Raw genomic sequence first — 25765 nt, 5'->3', positions numbered from 1 at the left:
ATTGTCAAATCTGCATGATCCCTTGCATGCTTCCTTTATTCCTTCTCCACCTCCATCACTTCCACTCTCTTTCCCCCTCTCTCACTGCAGGTTACACCTACCAGACATCAGAAACCACCCCCAGCGGTGAGTACTCAGTGGTCTTCAGAAGCTTCCTCCCACCAGGGAAGGAAGCAACAGCCCCTGCCCACATCTCCAGCTTTTGGGGAGGGAAGGGGTCAGGAACATGGGCTGGGAAGTCACTGCACTGAGTCTCAGCTGTTAGTCACTCTTTGTTGTTGACTAGGCACAGAAATGGCCACCAAATATCAGTTGGGAGAATGGATGGAGAAAAGTAATGAACGATGGAAGTGAAAAAATAAGAATGTTGGGTAGTCAACTGTTTCTACCAGAGCTTGTTAACTTGCAAATAATTCTCACCTTTACCTGCAGCATGTGATAGTGTAACGTTGTCCACACTGGTGATTCTGGCATTAGGCCCCAGGGACCTTTGGTCATCACTATAGTCTCCAGTGAGATGGCTTCTGGTCTCGGGGCTAGGACCCCAAGCCTTGCCCCTTACATCCATCTGAGGCCTGACTCAGTGTGGCCTCTCCTCCCCTCTCCCCCTGGTGCAGCCACTGGACCACCTCTGGTGCCTTTCACTCTCAACTTCACCATCACCAACCTGCCCTACATGGAAGACATGTGGCCTCCAGGGTCCTTGAAATTCAGCACCATGGAGAAGTCCCTGCAGCACCTGGTGAGAGCCCCGCCCACCTCACACTGCCCTCCCATTAGTGCCAGACCTGCCCATTGTGCCTGACTCACCCACCTTACTGGCTTACCCCAGCTACTGATGCCAGTCCCACCTGCCTAACTTCCCTCCTGCCTACTGATAGCCCCACCTACTAATGACCACCATCTCCACTCCTGCCCTGTCTTCTGGTGCTAATCCTGCCCACCTCACTCTTGCCCAACCAACAGTGACCATCCTATCCCTGTCTCCTAGCCCATCTTTTTACTTTTCTTGCTCTCACCCACAGCTTGGACCCTTGTTCAAGAACACCAGTGTGGGCCCCTTGTATTCAGGTTGCAGACTGACCTTGCTCAGGTGAGACCTCGGAATAGCCCATAAGGGTTGCCTTAAGTGATCTCAGACCTGAGAAGTTTGTTTCATTCTTTTCTGCCATGCCTGTCCATGAGCTCAGCAGAGGTGGATTTCAGGAGGTGCAGATCCAGGATAAAGGCCTCTCCTTATTATAATTACCACTTCCAACTGTTCCCAGATTCTGCAGAGCCCATGAGCTTCATCATCTTTCTGAATTCCTTCTCATTTCCCTCCTATCTTTGGCCAAATAGCATGTTTCCTTCTGTCTGTCCCTGAATTTCTCTCAAGATGAGTATGCCTTTTCTGGTTTCTTTAAACCAAAATCCCAGCTCTTCACCCATCTCAAGTATGAGCTCTCCTGTTCCTATGCCAGGAGGAAACAGGTTTTCAATTCAATAAGAACTCCTGCTCATACTCATCCACTCTGCTCACAGTCTCAGGTTGGCTGGAAATCTGTACACCTGGTAGATCTAAGTCTGGCTTCTTGCCTCTCTACCAGCCTTCAAATATCCTCTGGCCCCTTTCTGTCCTGCCACCAAAAATCTTAGGACATCCTCCTACCCCCGGAGACTCCATGTACTGTCATCCCCTTCACCTGCTACTCTTCCCAGGCCTGTGAAGAATGGAGCGGCCATCGGCGTGGATGCCATCTGCACCCACCACCCTGACCCCATGGGCTTTGGGCTGGATAGGGAGCGACTGTACTGGGAGCTGAGCCAGCTGACACTTGGTGTTACCCAGCTGGGCTCCTATACCCTGGACAAGGACAGTCTCTACATCAATGGTAAGGGCCCTGTTTTTTTATTTTTATATTTTTAGGGCTGCACCTGTAGCATATAGAAGTTCCCAGGCTAAGGGTTGAATTAGAGCTGCAGCTGCTGGCCTACACCACAGCCACAGCAACATGGGATCTGAGTTGCATCTTCGACCCACACCACAGCTCATAGCAACACCAGATCCTTATCGCACTGAGCCAGGCCAGGGATCAAACCTGCATCCCCATGGATACTATTCAGGTTCTTAACCCACTAAGCCACAACAGGAACTCCCAGGGCCATGTTTTTTTTAATGTTTGCATTTCAGCAGTCCCCACATACTCTCTATCCTTCTTCCCCTCTGGCTCATCCTGCCCCCTCCTCCCTTTTTCTCCCTCCAACTGTGGGTAGGCTCCACCCACCAAACTCAGGCCACCATCCCCAGCAGTGAGTATTAAGAGGCCTCAGAAGTCTCTGTCATGGAGTTCCCGTCATGGCGCAGTGGTTAACGAATCCGACTAGGAACCATGAGGTGGCGGGTTCGATCCCTGGCTTTGCTCAGTGGGTTAAGGATCCAGCATTGCCATGAGCTGTGGTGTAGGTCACAGACACGGCTCGGATCCCACGTTGCTGTGGCTCTGGTGTAGGCTGGGAGCAACAGCTCCAACTAGACCCCTAGCCTGAGAACCTCCATATGCCACAGGAGCAGCCCTAGAAAAGGCAAAAAAAAAAGTCTCTGTCAGCCTCTGTCTGAGTCCCAGCCCTCGGCAATGGAAGAGGCCAGAAGCCTCCTGCCTTCCCTCCCCACCCCCACCTCACCTCCAGCCTTGGGAAAATGGGGACTGAGACCCATGAAAGCCCCAAGTATAGGGGCTTCCTTCCTGGATTCTCCATGATGATGAGGTCCCCAACCTGAGCACTTTGGATGTTTTCTCCCAGCTTCTATGATGACAGCACCTTCATCACTGGTAACTGTATTGGGGGTGGGTCTCCTCATCCTTATTGGGTGAGCTCGACTGTGGAAGGGTTCTGCACCAAGTTCAGGCTTCCACTGGGGACGCACACTTCAGGGTGCTTAGGGCAAGGCCTTTGTCCCTCTGAAGCTGAGGGTAGGAGTAGGCTTTGATCCCCTCCAGGTGAGCTCTCAGTCTTCTTTTTAATGACTCACCATCATGATGGGCCATCCACCATCTCTCCAATGGCCAAGCCATCTCTTCATTGAAGATCTCTCCCCCTCCCCTTCCTTACCATCTCATCCCCTCTTTACAGGTTACACCCATCAGACCTCAGCCATCACTCCCAGTGGTGAGTATCTTCAGGCTTCTGTGCACCTGCAACTACCTCCCTCCTGAAAAATGGGAGCTGCTCAACCAGCCAACCCTTCCCTCCTGTTATACCCCCTCTGGATGGGAGGGGTCCAGAGGGCATGCATAAATATATGGACTGGATTGGGGGTAACAGGAGTCACCTCTCCTCCCCACCCCCATATACACAGCTAAGGATGATGCTCTGACTCCAGGTTAAATGGGGCAGAGAGGGAGGCACATTTTGTTGGGTTTTGTTTGTCTATTTTAAATTTTGTAATGATTTCCATTATAGCTGATTTACAGGGTTCTGTCAATTTTCTGCTGTATAGCAGGGTGACCCCGTTACACATACATGTATACATTTTTTTTCTCACATTATCATGCTCCATCATAAGTGACTAGTATAGTTCCCAGTGCTACACAGCAGGGTCTCACTGCTTATCCATTAAGAGTTTACATCTATTAACCCCAAATTCCCAGTCCCTCGCACTCCCTCCCCATCCCCCTTGGCAACCACAAGTCTATTCTCCATGTCTATGATTTTCTTTTCTGTGGAAAGTTTCATTTGTGGAAGGCATGTTTTTATATCTAGAGCCACCACCATGCTACCATTTCCTTACAGGCATATCACTCCAAATTTCATTTCTGGTTGTTGTTTTTCTTTCTCCCTCAGCTGCTGTGACCTCTACATCCTTCCTGATGTCCTCTCTGGCTCCATCCCCCAAGCCCACGGATAGGAAGGCTCTTACTGGTACCTATATCATGTCTAGAAGATCATTTATACAAGATAACTTCTTCCCCCATTGCTTACTCACCTTCCCTGAGTGAACTCTCATCCATTTCCATGGTTTGGAGACCATCCAGCTGTTCAGGGTCCAGCTGCTCAGCATCTAAATCCTGAGTCCAGCCCACACCACACAACAGCTTCTGGTCAACCCTTTGGTCCACCCATCTTCCAAACCTCATGAAACCCCTTGGTTTCTGTCTCTGAAGTCATCATCTCCCAAATTTGTTCCTTCTCCTTATCACCCAAGACAAGGACATGGGTGCCAACTTTGACCCTCCCTCTCAGTCACCACCCACATCCATCCATCACCAAGTCATCTTTTCTTTCAGAATGTCTTGAGAGTGCCTCCTTTATCTACATCTGCATCAGGCCATCAGCATTTTTTGCTAGGACTTCTGCGGTAGTATCCACACGGGCTTCCCACAGGTCCTCCTCACAGCAGCTGCAGTGTCCTGACCTATGTGCCTCTATCCATATAATTCCTCTCTTGTTGACAATCTCTGGATGATTCTATCTGGTCTACAAATCAAGTCCAATCCCCTGTCCTGCATAGTCACTGCCTCAGTTTTCTGAGTTCAGAGGATCCCTCTAGTCTCATCTCTATGCTCCCCCAAGGCCAACTTCATTCTGAGTGCAATTGTTCTGTCTTCCTGCCAGGACTTTAGCCAGGCTGTTCCCTCTGCTTCTCACTTGCTCAGTTCCTATTCATCTAAACTCTTACTCGTGCTTTTGGTCACACTTAAAATGAAGCTTCCTCCAGGAAGTTTTCCTCGGTCACAGGTTGGGTGCCCGTCCTGGAATTGCAACTGCTCCATGGCCCCATCCCATCCCAGCCCAGCTTCCCTTGCAACATAATGATCTGATTGCCCCACTGGCCACATTGAGAGACTATGCCCTATTCATTTCTTTCTTTTCTTTTTTTTTTTTTTTTTTTGGCTTTTGTCTTTTTTTTTTAGGGATGCACACACAGCATATGGAAGTTCCCAGGCTAGGGGTCTAATCAGAGCTGTTGCTGCTGGCCTATGCCAAAGCCACAGCAACACCAGATCCAAGCCACCTCTGTGACCTACACCACAGCTTTCAGCAGATGCTGGATCCTTAACCCACTGAGCGAGGCCAGGGATCAAACCTGCAACCTCGTGGTTCCTACTCAGATTCGTTTCTGTTGTGCCACAACAGGAATTCCTCCTATTCATCTTTGGACTCACAGAGCCTAGTACAGAACCTCACATGTATCAGTCACTCAATAAACACTCACAAGATGAATGAGCAACTGTTCCCAGTGTCTCAGGGATTCCACAATGTTCTCTCCTTCAGCTCATGGCTATACTTAATCCCCTGCAGGGGCTCTGTGGTTAGAGCCCCAGGAGACCTTGGCCATTACTATGGCCCCAACTGAACATCTTTCTCTTCCTTCCCCACTGCAGCCACCAATCTTCACCTGGTGTCCTTCACCCTGAACTTCACCATCACCAACATGCACTACACTGAGGACATGGGGCGCCCAGCTTCTTTGAAGTTCAACTCCACCGAGAGGATATTACAGCACCGAGTGAGAGCTCTTTGATGGCCTCCACCAAGTTCACCTCTCATCTACCTGCCTATCCCCTCAGCCCTTCTGCTCACCTCCCTCTCTTTCCCTACCAGCTCAAGGCCTTGCTCAATAAGACTAGTGTCGGCCCCATCTACACTGGCTGCAGGCTGGAGTCACTCAGGTGAGAACCCCAGATGGAATGATTCACCTGGTCAGGTGAACCCTCATGCACCAGCCAGCAGGCTCAGTTGCTAGGCATGCCCCTGGCAATACTGAATTCCAGTGCCCACCATGACCCCTTTGTCAGTGCTCTAGATTTACAAATAGGCATTGTGTTTTTATTTATGAAGTCTGTATGACCTTTTGCTTTATTTGTGTGTGTGTGTGTCTTTTTAGGGCCACACCCACAACATATGGAAGTTCCCAGGCTGGGGGTCGAATCGGAGCTGTAGCCGCTGGCCTATGCCACAGCCACAGCAATGCCAGATCCAAGCTGTGTCCCGAACCTACACCACAGCTCATGGCAATGCCAGATCCTTAACCCACTGAGTGAGGCCAGGGATCAGACTTGCGTCTCCATGGTTACTAGTCAGATTTGTTTCCACTCAGCCATGATGGGAACTCCTGACTTTTTGCCTTAAATGAAAGCCCTCCTCTTAAGAATTGGGATTGGAGTTCCCTTGTGGCTCAGCAGATGAAGGATCTGGCATTGTCACTGCTGTGGCTTAGATCTCAGCTGTGGCTTGGGTTTGATCCCTGACCTCAGAACTTCTGCATGCTGTGGGCATGGCCAAAAAAGAAAAAAAGAAAAGAGGCAGTGGGATAACTACTGCAAATCCCTGTCTTCAAGTGCCAATTAAAATGTTTTCTGGGAGTTCCCTGGTGGCTCAGCAGGTTAAGGATCTAACATTGACACTGTTGTGGCTCTGATTCCTGCTATAGTGTGGGTTTGATCCTCAGCCCCGGCAACTTCTGCATGCCGCGGGCTCAGCCAAAAGAAAAATGTTTTCTGTTCTGAACGGTGAGGACTTGTCTCAGATGAAAGACACTTAGGAGACCCCCTGGAGGCTTCAGAGCTAAACTCTTCCGCATCTCCTTTAGCCTCCTCTCTTTCACACCCATAAGGACCCCTCCTAGTACTCCACTTCCTACATTCTTTTTCTTTCTATATATTTTTTTTTTTTGGTCTTTTTAGGGCCACACCCGTGGCATACACAGCACCATCAGATCTGAGCCGCATGTGTAACCTACACCACAGCTCATGGCAACACCAGATCGTTAACCCACTGAGTGAGACTAGGGATCGAACTCGCATACTCATGGATACTAGTCCGGTTCATTACTGCTGAGCCACACCAGAACTCCCCCTATATCCTTTCTTCTCCAGGCGTGAAAAGAGTGGAGCAGCCACTGGAGTAGACATTGTCTGCACCCTCCACTATGACCCTGCAAGACCTGAGCTGGACAGAGAACAGCTGTACTGGGAGCTGAGCCATGAGACCCATGGCATCACCCGGCTGGGCTCCTTCACCCTTGACCGGGACAGCCTCTATGTCAATGGTGAGTGGTTATGGTACAACCATTGTCCCCTCCCATGAGATCCTTGTGTTGCCAGTGCTTTCATTTCCAAGGTGAGCTTTGATCCATTTTTTCTCCTTCTGGTCAGGGTTGTCTCCATTATAATGAAGTAACAAATGGATCCAGCCACATTGAAGTCTGTTGCTTGGTTGCTTCTTCCCTCAACATCCCTCCACTGCCTCCTCCTCTCTGCTTTCCTCTCAAGGGCCCCTAAGTACCCCCTCTCCCTTAACCCTTTATGTTCACCCCAAGTCTCCTTCAGCTTCTCTCACCCTCTCTCTGCAGGTTACACCTATGGAGCTGTGGCCCCCACTACCACCAGTGAGTATGCCTATGCCTGACCTTGATTTCTGGGACCCCACTTCCACCACTTTAGGGTGAGGGAAGCATCTGGAAGGTCCCTGACTCATCCCTTCTCTTGCTCCTGGATCCTGGTGGAAAGTTTCAGCCTAGAGTGCAGAAGTTTTAGACCTAGTATGGAAGGACATATGGAGTTCCCAGGCCAGGGACCAGATCTGAGCTGCAGTTGCAGGCTACGCTGCAGTTGCAGCAATGCCAGATCCTTTAACCCACTGTGAAGGGCCAAGGATGAACCTGCATCCTGGCCCTGCAGAGATGCCACCAATCCCATTGTGCCACAGTGGGAACTCCTTCCACCACATTCTGACCCATGGTGGTCATTTTTTCCCCCCTTTTCACAGCTGCAGTGCAGCACATGGAAATTCCCAGGCTAGGGGTTGAATCGGAGCTGCAGCTGCCGGCCTACACCACAGCCACAGCAACATCAGATCCAAGCTGCATCTGCAACCTCTGCCACAGCTTTCGGCAGATGCGGGATCCTTAACCCACTGAGCGAGGCCCGGGATCAAACCCGCATCTTAATGGATACTATGTCAGGTTCTTAACCCACTGAACCACAACGGGATCTCTGAATCGTGGTCATTGTAATTCTCCTAAAGCCTTACCCTTGGTCCTCTTTCCTTATTCTTCTATTCATATCTCTGTTTATTGTTCCAGGGGCTTCTCAGCATTGGTGTTCCACCTGTTGTTAGATTTTCAGTGAACATGCGTTGAAATTGACTGCTTTCCAGATGCTGTGCTAAGTTGCATGCTGTATTGGGCACCTTGGGGTACCATAACAAAATACCAAAGACTGCGCGACTCAAATAACAAAAATCTACTTTCTCCCACTTCTAAAGGCTGGAGGTTTAAGCCAAAAGTGCTGGCAGGGTTGGTTTCCACTGCATCTTCTTTCCTTGGCCTGCAGATGGCTGCCCTCCTGCTGCCTTTTTCCATAGTTGTCCCTTTGTGCATTCCTTCCCATGTCTCTATCCTAATCTCCTCTTCTTGTAAGGAGACCAGTTCATATTAAGTTAGTTCCACCCGGTGGCCTCATTTTGACTTAATTATCTCTTTAAAGGCCCTGTCTCCAAATACAGTCATCTTCTGAGGGACCGGGGCTTCAACATATAAATTTGGGGCGGGGGGACACAATTCATTCCAAAGCATATACACCTTATACTTTAATTCTCGCAACCATGAGACTTTGATTCACTTTGGAGTGGAGGAAACTCAGACTCAGGCTACCAAGCCACAGAGCAAATAAATAATAGAGCCCAGAGTTCCTATAACTCTGAAACTCTGTCTCACTCTCCACACTATTGATACATCAGTCAGTTTATTCCAAAAGACATGCTGGGTTTTGGTGCACGTCTATGATGTACTGGTTCATGGACTAAACTCCCTTTGCATTCCTAGCAAACCCCGTAGTGAGACTCCTGTAGGTTTTCAAGAATCAATTGTTGGAGTTCCTATTCTGGCTCAGTGGAAACAAACCCAACTGGTATTCATGAGGATGCAGGTTCAATCCCTGGCCCCACTCAGTGGGTTAAGGATCTGGCATTGCCATGAGCTGTGGTGTAGATTGCAGTGTGACTCATATCTGTCATTGCTGTGGCTGTGGCTGTGGTGTAGGCTAGCAGCTGCAGCTCCGATTTGACTCCTAGCCTGAGAACTTCCATATGCCTCACCTGTGGCCCTAAAAAAAAAAAAAAAAAAAAAAAATTTGCCCTCGCCTTAGAGGTATGTTATTTCAACACCCTCAAACTGTCCTTGGGTCCATTACTGGTCTTTTACATCATAGCATCTTCCCTCATGCCTTTCAGCTACAGCAGGGTTCAGGACTCCTGAGGTCCAAAACAACTGTTTTTCCAAATAAGAAAAAGAAAATAAGTCAAGGTCAGCTCTGTGGACTGCATTTATTTATCACTCTCCAGTCCTTGGAATCGCTCCTGGAGCCTGATAGGACCAATTCAATGTGCATGGAAAGAAGGCAAGGTGGATACATGGAAGGAAGAAGTGACAAGGGGAAGGAGAGGGAGAGGGAAGATGGATGAGCTGATGAGAGGCAAAAAAAAATGAATGGAAGAAGGAAAAGAGAAGGGAGGGAGGATGTATAAACAGATGCAAGGAAGGAATAAGAGAAGAAGGGAAGGAAAGAAGATAAATGGAAGAAGAGAAATGGAGAGAGGGAGCAAGGAAAGATGAATGGAAGAAAGGAAGGAATGAAGGAAAGATGGACAGAAGGATGCATAGAAGGCAGGATGAATGGGAAGAAGGAAGGGAGGGAAGGTGTGAGGTAGGAAAGAATGATGTATGTGTGTGTATAATGGATGGATGGATGGTTGGAAGGATAAATGGATAGATGGGTGGAAGAAAGGATGGAAGGAAGAAGACGAAAGGACAAATGGATGGGAAGAAATGACAGAAGGATAGAAGGAAAGATGAATAGAAGGGAGCCTGGAAAGAGTGGTGCACAGAAGGGCGGAAGGGAAGAGAAGGTAAACTTTTCTCCCAGAGGTTTTGTCTTAATTACTTAGCTCCTGCACCGCTTGTCTATTCTGTAGTCAAGTCAGGAGCCTCTGGTCTTAACAGCATCCTATGTTCATCTATTCTGCTTCTCCTGGGGTCTACACAGGTCGCCCCCCTCTACTGATCAGTCTGTGTCATTTTACAAAAACTAAATTCTTGAAACTTCCTAACAACCTTGGAAGTCAGAATCATTATTATATTATCTTACACAGCAGTACCTTGAGATGCAGAAAGGCTGGTTATAGCTGCTAGACTGTTGTGTCTTTTTTTTTTTTTTAATTTCTGTGACTCCACCCATGGCATATGGAAGTTCCTGGGCCAGGGACTGAATCCTAGCTGCAGCTGTGACCTACAGATCCTTTAACCCACTGCTCTGGGCCAGGGATCAATCCTGAGCCTCCACAGAAACCCAAACCGCTTCAGTCAGATTCTTAACCCACTTTACCATAGGAGGAACTCTTGTTGGGTCTTTTTAACCAATGCATAGAAGATTTGCACACTTGGCTGTAATGTATATATACATTATTTTATATGTATTTTTATATATAATATAAATATATAATATATAAATTACATATTTATAGATAATATACATTCATTTATATATAAACATATATGCACGTATATAGAGACAGAGGCACAGAAAGATGGAGAGTGGAAAAACTGGATGTCTGGGGTCATCAGTGCCTTTCCTCCTGGGAAAGAACAAAGCCACCAGTGTTTTCACAGAACCCTCCACACCTACATCAGGGTGCAAATGGCCCATCCTGCATCCTCAGATCATTAAGCCTGCCCTTATTTGCTGCTGGAGCTGTTGCCATTAAGTGATAGGTTAATCGGGAGGAGGACCCAGAACCCTCAGAAGCCCCATCCTGGGATGGATGTGGGGACCCCTCCCATCGAGACTTGGCTCTCTCTGTACCCATCATAGCTGGGGAGGTCAGCGAGGAGCCATTCACGCTGAACTTCACCATTGACAACCTGCGCTACTCAGCAGACATGGGTCGTCCCGGCTCTCTCAAGTTCAACATCACGGACACCCTCATGCAGCACCTGGTGAGATGCCTACTTCTCCCTCTCACCCCTTCGTGCCCAACCTATGGGCTAATGCCCACCTGTGATCACCACTGGCTCTCTCCTTCGTCTCCAGCTCAGCCCGTTGTTCCAGCGGAGCAGCTTGGGTGCCCAATATGCAGGCTGCAAGGTCACCTCGCTAAGGTGAGAGCACCCCTACTCCCATGGCCCATCATCTAAGGGCATGGACTCCTAACTGTGGGAGCTTCTTCCCCCCAGATACAGTGGGATATTCTTTTTTTTTTTTTTTTTTAATGGTCTTACCTGTAGCATATGGACATTCCGGGACCAGGGGTCAAATGGGAGCTGCACCTGCAACCTATCCTGCAGCCACAGCAACGCAGAATCTTTAACCCACTGAGTGAGGCCAGGGATCAAACCCACATCCTCACAGAGACAATGTCAGGTCCTTAACCCACAGAGACAACGTCAGGTCCTTAACCCACTGAACTCTCAGTGGGCTTTTCTCAGAGGGTTCTTTCCTGTATCCTGCATTTTTTTATATTACATTATTAATTTTTCAAATTGCAACAGAGTAAAAATAGACATAGAATTTTCCATGTTATCCATCTTTAAGTGTACAATTCAGTGACATCAATTATATGCACAGTGTTGTACAACCATCATCACTCTCTGCTTGCAGAACTTTGCATCACCCTGAGCAGAAACTCTGTACCCACTGAGCCATTAATCTCATTTTTCCTGGTCAATCTGTGAATTGCTAGTATTTGTGAAGCACTTTTCATTCACCTGACACTGATGTACAGCCTCTGAGGCAGGTGGTCCTCTGGGTACCAGGCACTAGTCCTGCCCACATCTCGTCCAGAAAACTGATAGCTTGCAGGAGAATAAATATCTAATAGAAGTGGTTTCAAATGCTGTAAGAGCATAAATAGTGATGGGAAAGCAGATTTATCCAGGGGGACAGGGCTTCCTTTCTGTGGAGCTGACCCTCTTTCTTTTTTTTTTTTTTTTTTTTTTTTTGTCTTTTTAGACCTGTACCTGCAGCATACAGACGTTCCCAGGCTAGGGGTCCAATTGGAGCTGTAGCTGCCAGCCTACACCACAGCCACAGCAACATGGGATCCAAGCCGCATCTGCAACCTACACCACAGCTCACAGCAATGCCAGATCCTTAACCCACTGACCGAGGCCAGGGATTGAACCTGTGTCCTCATGGATACTAGTCATGTTCGTTATCCACTGAGCCATGATGGGAGCTCCTCTGGAGCTGAATTTTGAGCTGTCTTCCAATTTAATAAGATTTAACTGTGAAAACTGTTCCAGACAGAAGGAACAGCATGGGCAAAGGGCCTCACGTGGGAATGAGCTTGGCATGTTCAGTGAACAGCAAGGAGGCCAGTGTGGCTGGAGCAGAGAGCAAGGGCGAGGGAGGAGCTGAGGCAATCAGCAGATTCTATACTACATAGGGTCTTGGGGGAAGTTGATTTTTTTTTTCTTTTAATGGCTGCACCTGCAGCATATGAAAGTTCCTGGGCTAGGGGTTACATCTGAGCTGCAGCCGCCGCCCTTTGCCACAGCCATGACAACTTTGGATCTGAGCTGCATCTGTGACCAACACCGCAGCTTGCAGCAACACTGGATCCTTAACCCCCTGAGCGAGGCCAGGGATCGAACCCACATCCTTATGGAGTCTGTGTCGACTATGTGGCTCTTAACCCACTTAGCCACAATGGGAACTCTGGGAGTCGATTTTTTTAATTGTGGTAAAATGCACATCACATGAAACTTACCATCAGAACCATTTTTAGATGTACAGTTCAGTAGCATTCAGTATAGTCACATTATTATGCAACCAGCCTCCAGAACTTGAAAAACTGAAACTCCGGTGTTCCCATTGTGGCTTTGCAGTAACAAATCTGACTATTATCCATGAAGACATGGGTTCGATCCCTGGCCTCACCCAGTGGATTGGAGACCCTATTGCCGTGAGCTGTGGCATAGGTCACAGATGTGGCTTGGATTCTGCATTGCTGCAGCTGTGGCATAGGCCAGCAGCTGCAGCTCTGATTCTACCCCTAGCCTGGGAAATTTCATATGTGTCAGGTATGGCCCAAAAAAGCAAAACCAAAAAAACAAAAGCCTGAAACTCCATATAGCTCCCCAGCTTTCTCTATCCCTATATGTGGACCATATATAGAATTGTGGCCCACCATTCTACTTTCTGTTTCTATGAACTTGACTCCTCCGGGCACCTCCTAGAAGTGAAATAATACAGTATTTGTCTTTTCATGGTAGGCTTAATTTGTTCAGCATAATGTCCCCATGGTTCATCCATGCTGCAGCTTGTGTCATCATTTCTGTCCTTTCAAGGCTGAGTAGCATCCTTCCAGATGGATATACCCTATTTTAAAATCCATCTTTTGGGACTTGGATTTTTTGTTTGTTTGTTTTTTGGCTGTATCATTTTATTTTTTTAACTTGGGGTTAGTAGATGCAAACTATTGCATTTGAACTGGATAAGCAATGAGGTCCTGTTGTACAGCACAGGGAACTATATCCAATCATTTGTGATGGACCACAATGGAAGATAATGTGAGAAAAAGAATGTATCTATATGTATCACTGGGTCACTTTGCTGTACAGCAGAAATTGATAGAACATTGTAAATCAACTATAATTTAAAAATTAAAAAAATAAATAGGGACTTAGATTTTTACACAAAGCAAGCAATGTTCTAGGTGCTGGCAGTTCCGTGTGATAGCAATAAACTATACTGTCCCATTCCCTGACCTCATGGAGGTCACCGTCTAGAGGGAGCAGGGACAAACAATATATGCTCACATAGAAGGTCACCAGGGGGATGGTGATGGGGGGATCCCAGGGCACTTGGGAACCAGAAGAGGTCCCCGACCCAGCCAGGGAGAGTTCTTGGAAGCAGATGAGGCATCTAAGTTGAGATCCGAAGGATGATCAGGAAACTACACAGGTAAAGAAAGAAGGGGAAAAACTTAGAGACCAAAGTGACTGCATGTGCAAAGATCCTGAGGTGAGAGTGTGGCCAGATGGAGAAACCATGTATGGTTTCAGCAAGACTGGAACACAGGCAATGGAGTGTGCAGTGACCACAGGTGAAGAAGGGCCAAGTGGACTGCATTCCCCAAAGGTCAACCTCTCCTTCCCCAGGTCTATGAAGAATGGTGCCAAGACAAGGGTGGATATCCTCTGCACCTACCGGCCGCCCCCCAGCAGCCCGGGGCTGCCAGCCAGACAGGTATTCCATGAGCTGAGCAGACAGACCCGCGGCATCACCAGGCTGGGCCCCTATTCTCTGGACAAGGACAGTCTCTACCTCAATGGTGAGTGGTTCTCAGCCCACCTCACCAGGTCCACCCTTCTATCCAAGAAGGGTCTCCACTGACCAGGCAGTTCTCTTGGGGACACCCTGAGACAAACTCTGGTGTGGGTCTCAGCTCCACACTGAACTCACGTGGCCACCCTGCAAGTCAGGTCCTTGATGAGATCCATTTTACAGATGAAGAAACTGAGGTTCCAAAAGGTTTAAGTCATTCACCCAAATGGCTATAGCTGGAGAGTGGCAGAGTCAGGGCACAAGCCCAGCTGTCAGCATCTAACACTATGTTCCATTCTATGTATTAAACTCAGCAAAGAGTCTTTCTAGTGGAAACTTAGGAGGAAAAAACCCCGTATCTGTCTCCTCTCCCCACTTCTCACTTTTGATCAGGATGAGTGGCTCTCTTGGTTTGGTCCCCTCTGCCAGGAAGGAGGGAAGGCACTCTGAACATCTAGGGGGTCCAGGCTTCAGACACATTGGGCATCAGCCTAGAATCCAGTAAGAAGCAGTGTTTGAAAGGGTGATGCTTCGCTTTGCTATACAGCAGAAATTGACAGAACATTGCAAATCAAGTACAATTTTTAAAAAATTTTTAATTTAAAAAAAGAAAGGGTGACCCTTAATGGGGATTCTGAGGGGCAGCACACAATTTTGGTGAGGTTGACTGGAATTAATTCAGTTTCCCTCCTCTCTGTCTCCAATCTGAAAATAGAGTGTGGTAACTCACGCTTTCATATCACTGTTGCCCCATCAGGTGGGCAGGGAGACACTCTGGTCCTTTAGGACTCTCATTTTATTTATTATTTTCTTTTTTGCAGTTTTGAGGGGGGTTTTGGTTTGTCTGTTTGTTTACTTTTTGGCCAACACATGGCATGTGGAAGTTCCCAGGCAAGGGATCAAATCAGAGATGTAGCCACTGGCCTACACCACAGCCAGAGCAACGCAGGATCCGAGCCGCATCTGCACCCTGTGCCACAGCTCATGGCAATGCCAGAACCTTAACCCACTGAGCCAGACCAGGGATCGAACCTGCATCCTCACCAATACTAATCAGGTTCGTAACTTGCTGAGCCACAATGGGAATTCCCAGGACCCCCATTTTAGCAAAGAGGAAAAGAGAAGTACAGAAAAGGGAACCGTCTACACCCACAGTAGGTATTTCACCTATCTAGGTCCTCATGTTCTTCTGGGTTCACATTTTTTCCCCTTTGCCTTGACCACTGCCGAGGCCAGTTTAGGATTCCCCACTTGTAAACTGCACAACTTACATGTTTTATTGTGGTCACTCATTCACCCAGCATCTACAACAAGCCAGGAGTTGTGTCTGGTGTCAGGGACAGACAGACTCCCTAAGCGTCTTATCCTAATGTAAACTGCAGTGGAGCAAAGACTTGGTTCAGCCGTATGGTCCCCAAATGTAAATGGAACCTGACACAGTGTAAGCTTTCCATAAATATTCATGGAAAGGAAGGAGAGATTGGAGGGAGGTTGGCAGGACAGATAGTGGGGTGAATGTATGTGTAGCAGGAAAATGTGCCAACGTACATGTGAAGAGTCTTGTCAGAGGCTTGCTGGAGAGATGGGTAAGGAGAGGTCGTTTCTTTCTTCCTTCTTTCCTTTCTTTCTTGCTTTCTTGTTTTCTTGCTTGCTTGCTTTCCTTCTTTCCTTCCTTCCTTCTTTCTTTCACACCTGAGGCATGCAAAAGTTCCCAGGCCAGGGATCAAAGCCGTGCCACAGCAGTAGCCAGAGCCACAGCAGTGACAAAGACAGATCCTTAACCTGCTGAGCCTCTAGAGAACCCTGAAAGGCTGGGAAATCCTTTATGGTGGAGATGACATTTGAGTCTAATCCTAGAAGATGCATAGATGCTCACCTGGCACAGAAGGAATGGCATCCAGAAAGGAACCTCACACGGACAAGGGCACTAATACCTGGGCTTATTCCTCTGCCTCCCCTTAATGTGCGACTTTTTTATTTCCAGGTTACAATGAACGTGGTCCAGATGAGCCTCCTACTAGTATGTATCTTTTTATCCACTGCCCATTTCAGCCTCCAATGGTCTTGAGCCAAGCTTTTCTTCTCACCGACAGAGGGAGCTTGCCCCAAAACCCAGGCCGGTTTCCTGAGTTGGGGGCAGGTGTCAATGGGGGGGACACCTAGGTCTCTTTGGGGACCTGCAGCCATGGGTGCAGCCACACCCTTCCGGGTTGAAGGAAGACATGTGAACAAGCATTCTCTACAGAAATAAGGGCTGAGATAAGATCATGACTTTGTGGTCCATGGCTCCTGATAACACAGTCTCTTCTAGGGACCACAGAAGGGGCCTCAGTGTCAAGCTGCAAACTCTGGTGGCTCCTCAGTGGTTTGGCCTTTTGTCCATTCACTCATCCAATGGTCATGTCTTCTATATTTTCACCCATTCATTCTTCCACCCTCCCAGTTACACCTTCTTTCAGACCCTCCCTTCCTTCCTTCCTCCTTTCTTTCCTTCTTCCCTTCCTTCCCTTCCTTCCTCCTCCTTTTGTCCCCTCCTTCCTTCCTTTCCTTCCTCCCTTCCTTCCTTTTATCCATCCATCCGGCTATCCTTCTGTCCATTCACCTAGTTCTCCTTTTTCTGTTCTGTCTTCCCATTCATCTCTCAATCTTTCTTCCTTGTGTTTATTCCTCCTTCCTTATCTCGGACCCTCCTTTTGTCCATTCATCCTCCTTTATTCGGGTATCCCATATGTCATCCACATTTCTGCTCCTCCATCTATCTTTGTATACCCACTCTTGAGCTCTTGGATTCATTTCATTCACAGGCTGGCTTTTCCCTCAACTCACAAATCATTCCTTCCCTCACTCTCATTAATGGTACACCTATGAATGGTTGTCCTTGGAAAACCACTTGTGGAGCCCGGGTGAGGCTGGGGGGCTTCTTCCTCTCTGTGAGGGGCTCCGTCTAACCCTGATGACTGCCCCTTCGACAGCACCTGAGCCAACCACCACACTCCTGCCTACATTATCAACATCTGTGCAACCAGAATCCGCCACAGGTACCGTGGGAGCCCCTTTTCCTCCCAAGATAAGCTCTCTAGCCCCAGACATCCACCAGCTGATAGAGCTGGGAGGCCAGGGTGTGCAATTCTGGCTTTAGGGCAATCGTGCCTGATTAATACCAACAATTCAATCTAATGCTGGCCCTCATGAAGCCCCCAGTCTTGTCGGATTAACAGACTATTTTAACACAATGTGGGCTGTCTTGGGAGGAGGAACCTGGCACAGTTTGGAAGGGAGGGGCTTTCTGTAGAAGAGTTCACCCAACGTGGGTCTTTAAGAAAAAGTAGTAGGGGAGTTCCCATTGTGGCTCAGCTGTAACAAACCCAGTTAGTATTCATGAGGACGTGGGTTCGATCCCTGGCCCAGCTCAAGGATCCAGTGTTGTGGTAAGCTGTGGTGTATGTTGCAGACATGGCTCAGATCCCACCTTGCTGTGACCATGGTATAGGCTGGTAGCTGCAGCTCCAATGTGAACTGCTCCTAGCCTGGGAACTTCCATAGACTGCGAGTGCTAAAAAGCAAAAAAGAAAGGAAGGAAAGGGAGTTCCCATCGTGGTTCAGTGGAAACGAATCTGCGAGTATCTATGAGGATGCAGGTCTGATCCCTGGCCTCGCTCAGTGGGTTGAGTATCCGGCATTGCCCTGAGCTGTAGTGTAGGTCACAGATGCCACCCAGATATGGCGTTGCTGTGGCTGTGGTGTAGGCTGCCAGCTACAGTTCTGATTCAACCCCTAGTCTGGGAACCTCCATATGTCATGGGTGTGGCCCTAAAAAGACAAAAAAAAAGGGGGGGGGGAGGAAGAAAGAGAGAAAGGAAGAAAGGAAGAAAGAGGGAAGGAAGAAAAACAAAGAAAAGAAAGAAGAGGAAGGAAGGGGGGAAGAAAGGAAGGAAAAGTAGGAGCCACCCAGGTAAATTAAATAGGGGATGAAAAGTTTTCCTGGCAGGTGGGACTCCATGAGTAAAGTGTCAGTGGTCAGAAATAGCATAGTATATGGGAAAAATTAAGAATTTGTTTTTCATGAAGCATAAAATTTACCCTGGAGTAGGTAGATGAATGAAGCCCAAAGGTTGGCAAGAACAAAATTGGGAAGGACTTTGAGTGCCAGTCAAGAAGTTTGAATTTGGAGTTCCAGTTGTGGCTCAGCACTAATGAACCTAATATCCATGAGGATGTGTGTTCGATCCCTGGCCTCACTTAATGGGTTAAGGATCTGGCATTGCCGTGAGCTATGGGGTAGGTTGCAGACACGGCTTGGATCCCATGTTGCTGTGGCTTTGGTGGAGGCTAGCAGCTGTAGTTCTGATTTGACCCCAAGCCTGAGAACCTTAATATACCACAGGTATGCCCCGCCTCCAAAAAAAGTTTGAACTTAGTGCTGAAGGCCCTAGGGAGCCAGAGCAGTGGTGACACTAGTGAGATTTTCATTTAAGGAAATTTCTTCTAGCATTCAGAGTAGAGAACATCCTTCAGACAAGGGAATCCAGTGAGTCTTCTGGGGTGTTGGTCCAGGTCAGAGAAGACAGGACCTGAACTGGGACAGGGTTGGAGAGAAGGGGTGTATATGGAAACCATTCTGCAAGTAGAACCCATGTTAATTGGAGGTGAAGGAGGAGAAGCTGAGAAGACGACTGGTTTTGACTCACGTGACCACGTAGTTGGGTGGAAGAGGAAACATCAGATTACAGTGAATGGCAGGGCTCTGATGTGGCCCCAGGCCAGCTCTCCTTTTGGTTTGTCTCTTTTTGTTGTTGTTGCTCTTTAGGGCCGTACCTTGGGGCATATGGAAGTTCCCAGGCTAGCAGTTAAATCAGAGCTGCAGCTGCCAGCCTACGCCACAGCCACAGCAACGTGGGATCCAAGCCACATCTGTGACCTACACTGCAGTTCACAGCAATGCCGGAAACTTAACCCACTGAAGGAGGCCAGGGATTGAACCCACATCCTCATGGATACTGGTCGGGTTCATAACCAGCTGAGCCACAATGGGAACTCCTCCTCTTGTTTTGCTGCAGCTGTGGGACACAACCTGAAGACCTTCACACTCAACTTCACCATCTCCAACCTTGTGTATTCAGCAGACATGAGCCATGGCATGGCCATGTTCAACTCCACCGAGAGGGTCCTGCAGCGCCTGGTGAGATGCTGGTTCCAGGCACCCCTGGTGGGATCAGCCCTCCCACCCCCCAACTTCTCCCTCAACCCCTGTCCTTTTTCTGCTCATCGTCCTTCTCCTACCTCCCCAGCTTGGATCCTTGCTCCAGAAGAGCAGCCTGGGCACCTTCTACTCAAATTGCAGACTGATCTCCCTCAGGTAAGACCTTTTCCTGAGCATTTGCCAGTAAGGACCACTTTTCGTGGCCATCCCTTTCTCAGTCTTCCCACTGACCTCCCATTTGCTTCTGCCTCTTTCTGGCCTCACATCCAGAGGTTTCAAGACCTCTCTCAAGAGTTCCCATTGTTTTTTGTTTGTTTGTTTTGTTTCTTATTTTTTTGGCCTGTACCACAGCCACAGCAACACCAGATCCAAGCCATGTCTGCGACCTACACCATAGCTCACAGCAATGCCAGATCCTTAACCCACTGAGCAAGGCCAGGGATCGAACCTGCATCCTCATGGATGCTAGTCAGGTTCACTAACCAGTGAGCCACGACGGGAACTTTCCCTAACTAGTATTCTTAACCCATGAGGATGTCAGTTCAGTCCATGGCCTGGCTCAGTGGGTTAAGGATCCAGCATTGCCGCAAGCTATGGCATAGGTCACAGATGTAGCTTGGATACAATGTGGCTGTGGCTGGCAGCTGCAGCTCCAATTTGACCCCTAGCCTAGGAACTTCCATATGCCTCAGATGTGGCCATAAAAAGAAAAAAAAATCATTAGGGACATAAAAAAGGCAGAGACAGGAGCTCCTTTGTAGCGCAGTGGGTTAAGGATCTGACATTGCCGACGCAACAGCTCGGGTCAGTGCTATGTGGCAAGTTTGATCCCTGGTCCAGGAACATCCACATGCTATGGGCTTGGCCAAAAAAATAATAAATGAATGAATAAATAAATAAATAAAATTAGAAACTTAAAAAAAAAAAGGCAGAGACACTATTATTAACAGGATGCCATGGGAGAAACCAAAAAAAAAAAAAAAAGACCTCTCTCTCTCTCTCTCGTTCCCACCCTCCCTCTCTCCCCAGACCTGAGCAAGATGGTGCGGCCACTGGCGTCGGTGCCCTCTGCACCTACTACCCTGACCCCACGGGCCGCAGACTGGACAGAGAGCAGCTTTACTGGGAGCTGAGCCAGCTGACCAACGGTTTCACCCAGATGGGCCTCTACACCCTGGTCAAGGACAGTCTTTTCGTCAGTGGTGAGTGTTCATGCTGAACTTAGATTTACAGAGATCATTAGTCGCCCCTATTCTAGTTTATTTTCCTCTTTAACAAGGCAGCCCAAGTTGTATGGGGGCAGCACCCTCACCAAACCTCCGTGGGGATGGTCTCTCCTGTCAATTCAGGTAAGTAACATAAAATCCTTTGACCAAATTAATGTAATGGATTTTAATTCAAAACCAAAATGTCTGGAGTTCCTGTCGTGGCTCAGTGGTTAATGAATCCAACTAGGAACCATGAGGTTGTGGATTCAATCCCTGGCCTTGCTCAGTGGGTTAGGGATCTGGCATTGCCGTGAGCTGTGGTGTAGGTTGCAGATGCAGCTCAGATCCCGCATTGCTGTGGCTCTGGTGTAGGCCAGCAGCTACAGCTCTGATTCAGTCCCTAGCCTGGGAACCTCCATATGCCGTGGGTGCGGCCTAAGAAATAAAACAACAACAACAACAAAAAAAAAATGTCTGACCCATGGGCTCTCTTGGGACAGAGGTTCTTCCATGTGAGGCCCCTCTATGCCATTGTTTCTCATTGCTCCACCCCAGAAGACATTCAGCAATGTCTGGAGGCATTTTTGATTGTCACAACGGGGGAGGGCACTACTGGCATCTTGTGGGTAGAAGTCAGATATGTAGCTAGTATCCTCCAATGCACAAGAGACCCTCACCATCGAGAATTACACAGCCTCAGAGTTCCCACTGTGGCTCAGCAGGTTAAGAACCTGACATAGTGTCCATGAGGATGAGGTTGGATCCCTGGCCTCTCGGTTAAGGATCCAGCGTTGCTGCAAGCTACAGCATAGGTCACAGACGTAGCTCAGATCTGGCATGGTGTAGGCTGGCAGCTGCAGCTTCAACTTGACCCCTAGCCTGGGAACTTCCATATTCCTCAAGGGCAGCCCTAAAAAGACCCAAAAAAAAAAAAAAAAAAAAAAAAAAGAGTGCTTCCTGGAGGAGGATAGAGTATGCCTGCCTGAAACTGTTCTAGTCATTGGATATGAAAAGAACAAGATAGGAGGTCTCATTGTGGCTCAGCAGGTTAAAAACCCCACATAGTTCCCATGAAGGTGAAGGTTTGATCCTTGACCTCGCTCATTGGGTTAAGGATCCAGCAGCATTGCCATGAGCTACAGTGTAGCTGTGGCTTGGATTCAGTGTTGCTGTGGCTGTGGTGTAGACCTCAGCTGCAGCTCCAATTCAACCCCTAGCCTGGGAACTTCCATATGCCACAGGTGTGGCCCTAAAAAAAAATTTTTAAAAAGGAAAATAAAAGAAGATAGATGAGTTCCCGCTCTCGTGGGGCCCCAACTTAATGGCTCCAAGCAGGAATAGGAGTTTTCCGGGAAGAGGGTGGAAGAGCATTCCTAGAAGTAGGAAATGCATAAGCACAAGCAGAAAAGCTCAGCTTGGGAGATTCCTTATAAAATTCCACTTTTCTTCCTCTACAGGGTGACTTTGTACTTGGGAGCCTGTATTGTCCCCAACACATGGGCCTGATTTTGGTTGATAAGATAGGAAGCAGGGGCCCCCTGGGCTACCCTACCTCTGCTAAAAGCTGAGTCTCTGTCTGTCTTTTCTTCCCCTCGATGGCTCCAGGCTATGCACCCCAGACTTTATCTCTCCAGAGCGAGTACCAACTAAATTTCCGCATCATCAACTGGAACTTCAGCAAACCAGACCCCATGTCCTCGGAGTACATCGCCCTGCTGAGGGACATCCAGGACAAGGTGGGGTCTCTTTGCCCTGAGTGCCCCTCTCCTTCCTCAGCCTGACCTACACCTACTAAGTGACTGTTTTCCACTCTTCACTTTGCCTACATGTTCTGGGTTCTCTCAGATTCCAGAGGTGGTTCCCTAGCTGCCTCCCCATTTTTCAGATGGGCAAACTGAGCCTCAGAAAGAGGAGCACTGGGAGTTCCCACTGTGGTGCCAGGGGATCAGCGAGACGCAGGTTCAACCCCCAGCCCAGCATAGTGGGTTAAGGATCCCAAGTTGCCTCAGCAGCAGCATAGGTCACAAGTACAGCTTGGATTTGATCCCTGGCCCCATAGCTCCGCATGCCCCGGGGTAGAAAAAGGAGGAAGGAAGGAAGGAGTTCCCATCATGGCTCAGTGGAAATGAATCTGACTAGCATCCATGAAGACAAAAGTTCAATCCCTGGCCTCACCCAGTGAGTTAAGCATCCAGTGTTGCCATGAGCTGTGGTATAGGTCACAGATGGCTCAGATCTGGTGTTGCTATGGCTGTGGTGTAGGCTGGCGACTACAGCCCCAATTAGACCCCTAGCCTGGGAACTTCCATATGCCGTGGGTGCAGCCCAAAGAAAGAGAGGGAGGGAGGGAGGAATGGGAGCATTGTGCCTAAGGTCACACAGTGAGTTAGGGCCAGAGCCAAGATTGGAACCCACGCCTTCCTGGCTTCAAGTCCTGTGTTTGTTCTCCACTGGCTCCAGTGGCTCGCTCTGTCGCACCCACTCTCCCTACCCTTTATTCCAGGTCACCAAACTCTACAGAGGCAGCCAGCTGCAAGACGTATTCCGCTCCTGCCTGGTCACCAACTTGATGTACGTTTAGGAGAATGGGATCTTTGGCTGAGCTGGCAGCTTGAATCTCAGAGCTCCTGTTGGCACATCCTTGAACCAGAAGTCATTGTCATGGTGCCCATTCTTCCCCATGTCCTTGACTGCTAATCTTACCGTCTTCTTCCGTAAATCTTTGGGGTGCAGGAAGAGGATTAACCTCTTGGAGCCACCACCCCCCTGCCCCCACCTCCTTCTTGGGAAATACAACTTTTAGCTAATAGCGATCCAATAATAACACTTACCAGGGTCAGGGTCCCTGCTGAGTATTTTGATGCATGATCATCTCATTTATTTCTCATAACATCCCCCGTGAGGTCAATGCAGTGCTCGTCCCCATTGTTCACCTGGGAAAACTGAGGCTCAGAGATGTGAAGGGCCCAAGAACTGTCAAAGTTAGGTTTGAACCCACGTTTCTGAGGGATGGCGAGAGAAACTAGGACATCTACTCTAGAGAAAGGGAGGATCCTGGGACGCAGTGCTAACTTTGAATATTACCAAACTTCAGGAGTTCCCATCGAGGTGCAGAGGAAATGAGTCTGACTAGGAACCATGAGGTTGCAAGTTTGAACCCTGCCTTTGCTCAGTGGGTTAAGGATCCAGCATTGCCGTGAGCTGTAGTGTAGGTCACAGATGCGGCTCGGATCTGGTGTTGCTGTGGCTGTGGTGCAGGCCGGCAGCTGTAGCTCCGATTATACCCCTAGCCAGGGAACCTCCATATGCCGCGGGTGTGGCCTTAAAAAGACAAAAAAAGATTACCAAACTTCAGTTCCATTGTCTTTAACATGGGTGTAATTATAGTCATAGCTTCCACAAGAGGACAGAGAGGGAATGTGTAAGTCACTTCTTAGAGGTGCACAGTAGACATTTGTTATTGTTACTGTTATTGCTTCTATTCCCAACTCCTGGAAGCCTTTCCCTTTTTGGTCTCTTCTCTTGCCTGAGCAAAGAGGCAGTCAGATAATCTGTCACTGCTTGCCCCTATGTCTTCAGCTGTATAAAGCGAGAACTCGGGAGACACTGCTGGTATTGAGTACTGGCTGAGTTTCCATGGTCTCTGTTCCTAGGTTGGATTCCATGTCAGTCACCATCAAGGCTCTGTTCTCCTCCCGTCTGGACCCCAGCATGGTGAAGCAAGTGTTTCTAGACAAGACCCTGAACGCCTCATCCCACTGGCTGGGTGCCACCTACCAGTTGATGGATGTGCATGTGACAGGTGTGAGATGGGGTGAGGGATGGGTTCGTGGCTGGAAAAGTTTGTTATGTGAAGATAGAGCTTCTGCAGGGGAATGCAGGGAGGCTACAGAGGAAAAAGAGGAGGGATGTCTGGAAGCCTGTATTGATGATTCATGGCAATGTGTCATCCAGTAGGAGGCAGGAAGGAAAAAATGCAGTGAAAATACCCATGGAGATGGTTATTTTACATGCCAATTTTTCTAACCCAGAATGTGAAGGATCCTGAGTTTCCTTCTTGCATCACACGTTGGTTGATTGATTCATTCATTCAACATTCATTTAATGAAAGTAAATAGGCACTCATGATACACTGTGATAATTGCCATAATAAGGGAATTTCTTTTTTTTTGGTCTTTTTTAGGGGTGCACCCACAGAATATGGAGGTTCCCAGGCGAGGGGTCCAATCGGAGCTGTAGCCACCAGCCTATGCCAGAGCCACAGTAACTCAGGATCCGAGCTGCGTCTGCAACCTACACCACAGCTCACGGCAATGCCGGATCCTTAATCCATTGAGCAAGGACAGGGATCGAACCTGCATCTTCATGGATGCTAGTCAGGTTCGTTAACCACTGAGCCACAACAGAAACTCCAATAAGGGAATTTCAAAAGCCTTTGAGAGCCGCAGGAGGGATATGCAGCTCTCTTGAAAAGTTTTCTGGAGGAAGTGATAAAGAAACTGATATCTGGGAGTTCCTGTCGTGGCACAGTGGTTAATGAATCCGACTAGGAACCATGAGGTTTCGGGTTCAGTTCCTGGCCTTGCTCAGTGGGTTAAGGATCCAGAGTTGCTGTGAGCTGTGGTGTAGGTTGCAGACACGGCTCAGATCCCGCGTTGCTGTGGCTCTGGCATAGGCCAGTGGCTACGGCTCCAATTGGACCCCTAGCCTGGGAACCTCCATATGCCATGGGAACAGCCCAAGAAATGGCAAAAAGACCAAAAAGACCAAAAAAAAGAAAGAAACTGAGACCTGAAGAACAAGACCTAGTTGGGGGGAAGAGATGGGGGGTTGTGTGCTACATGTGTTTATAATCTAGAAAGAACGTAACATATTAGGGGACCTCATTGCCCATCCATTCTAAATGTAATAGTTTGCATCTACTAACCCCAAACTACCTGTCCATCCCATTCCTTCCTCCTCCCCCTTGGCAACCACAAGTCTCTTCTCCATGTCTGTGAGTCTGTTTCTGCTCTGTAGAAAGGGTCGTTTGCACCATATTTTAGATC

The 25765-nt window shown here is 48.4% G+C and overlaps 1 protein-coding gene across 7 annotated transcripts in view; it reads left to right on the top strand.

Moving 5' to 3' along the window:
• Positions 1 to 25765, top strand: part of MUC16 (mucin 16, cell surface associated) — a 193485-nt gene that overhangs the window by 158829 nt on the left and 8891 nt on the right. For all 7 annotated transcript variants that reach the window (XM_085012717.1, XM_085012714.1, XM_085012716.1 and 4 more), the window contains exons 36-55: positions 91 to 126; positions 618 to 742; positions 1026 to 1093; positions 1702 to 1874; positions 3115 to 3150; positions 5367 to 5491; positions 5587 to 5654; positions 6861 to 7033; positions 7337 to 7372; positions 10854 to 10978; positions 11073 to 11140; positions 14144 to 14316; positions 16294 to 16329; positions 17282 to 17347; positions 19367 to 19488; positions 19598 to 19665; positions 20539 to 20711; positions 22323 to 22453; positions 23221 to 23288; positions 24371 to 24519. In XM_085012717.1, the coding sequence (XP_084868843.1) occupies positions 91 to 126; positions 618 to 742; positions 1026 to 1093; positions 1702 to 1874; positions 3115 to 3150; positions 5367 to 5491; positions 5587 to 5654; positions 6861 to 7033; positions 7337 to 7372; positions 10854 to 10978; positions 11073 to 11140; positions 14144 to 14316; positions 16294 to 16329; positions 17282 to 17347; positions 19367 to 19488; positions 19598 to 19665; positions 20539 to 20711; positions 22323 to 22453; positions 23221 to 23288; positions 24371 to 24519 (2019 nt within the window). The remainder of the gene's footprint in view (positions 1 to 90; positions 127 to 617; positions 743 to 1025; positions 1094 to 1701; positions 1875 to 3114; positions 3151 to 5366; positions 5492 to 5586; positions 5655 to 6860; positions 7034 to 7336; positions 7373 to 10853; positions 10979 to 11072; positions 11141 to 14143; positions 14317 to 16293; positions 16330 to 17281; positions 17348 to 19366; positions 19489 to 19597; positions 19666 to 20538; positions 20712 to 22322; positions 22454 to 23220; positions 23289 to 24370; positions 24520 to 25765) is intronic.

This window comes from Sus scrofa, chromosome 2 (genome assembly GCF_054392235.1).
Source record: "Sus scrofa isolate SSC_HxYL_T2T_F1_AM1 chromosome 2, Sscrofa_HxYL_maternal_Yorkshire_Landrace_v2.0, whole genome shotgun sequence".
Taxonomy (NCBI): Eukaryota; Metazoa; Chordata; class Mammalia; order Artiodactyla; family Suidae; genus Sus; species Sus scrofa.
Note: the sequence above shows the minus strand (reverse complement) of the source record. Positions and strands in the feature narration are given on the sequence as shown.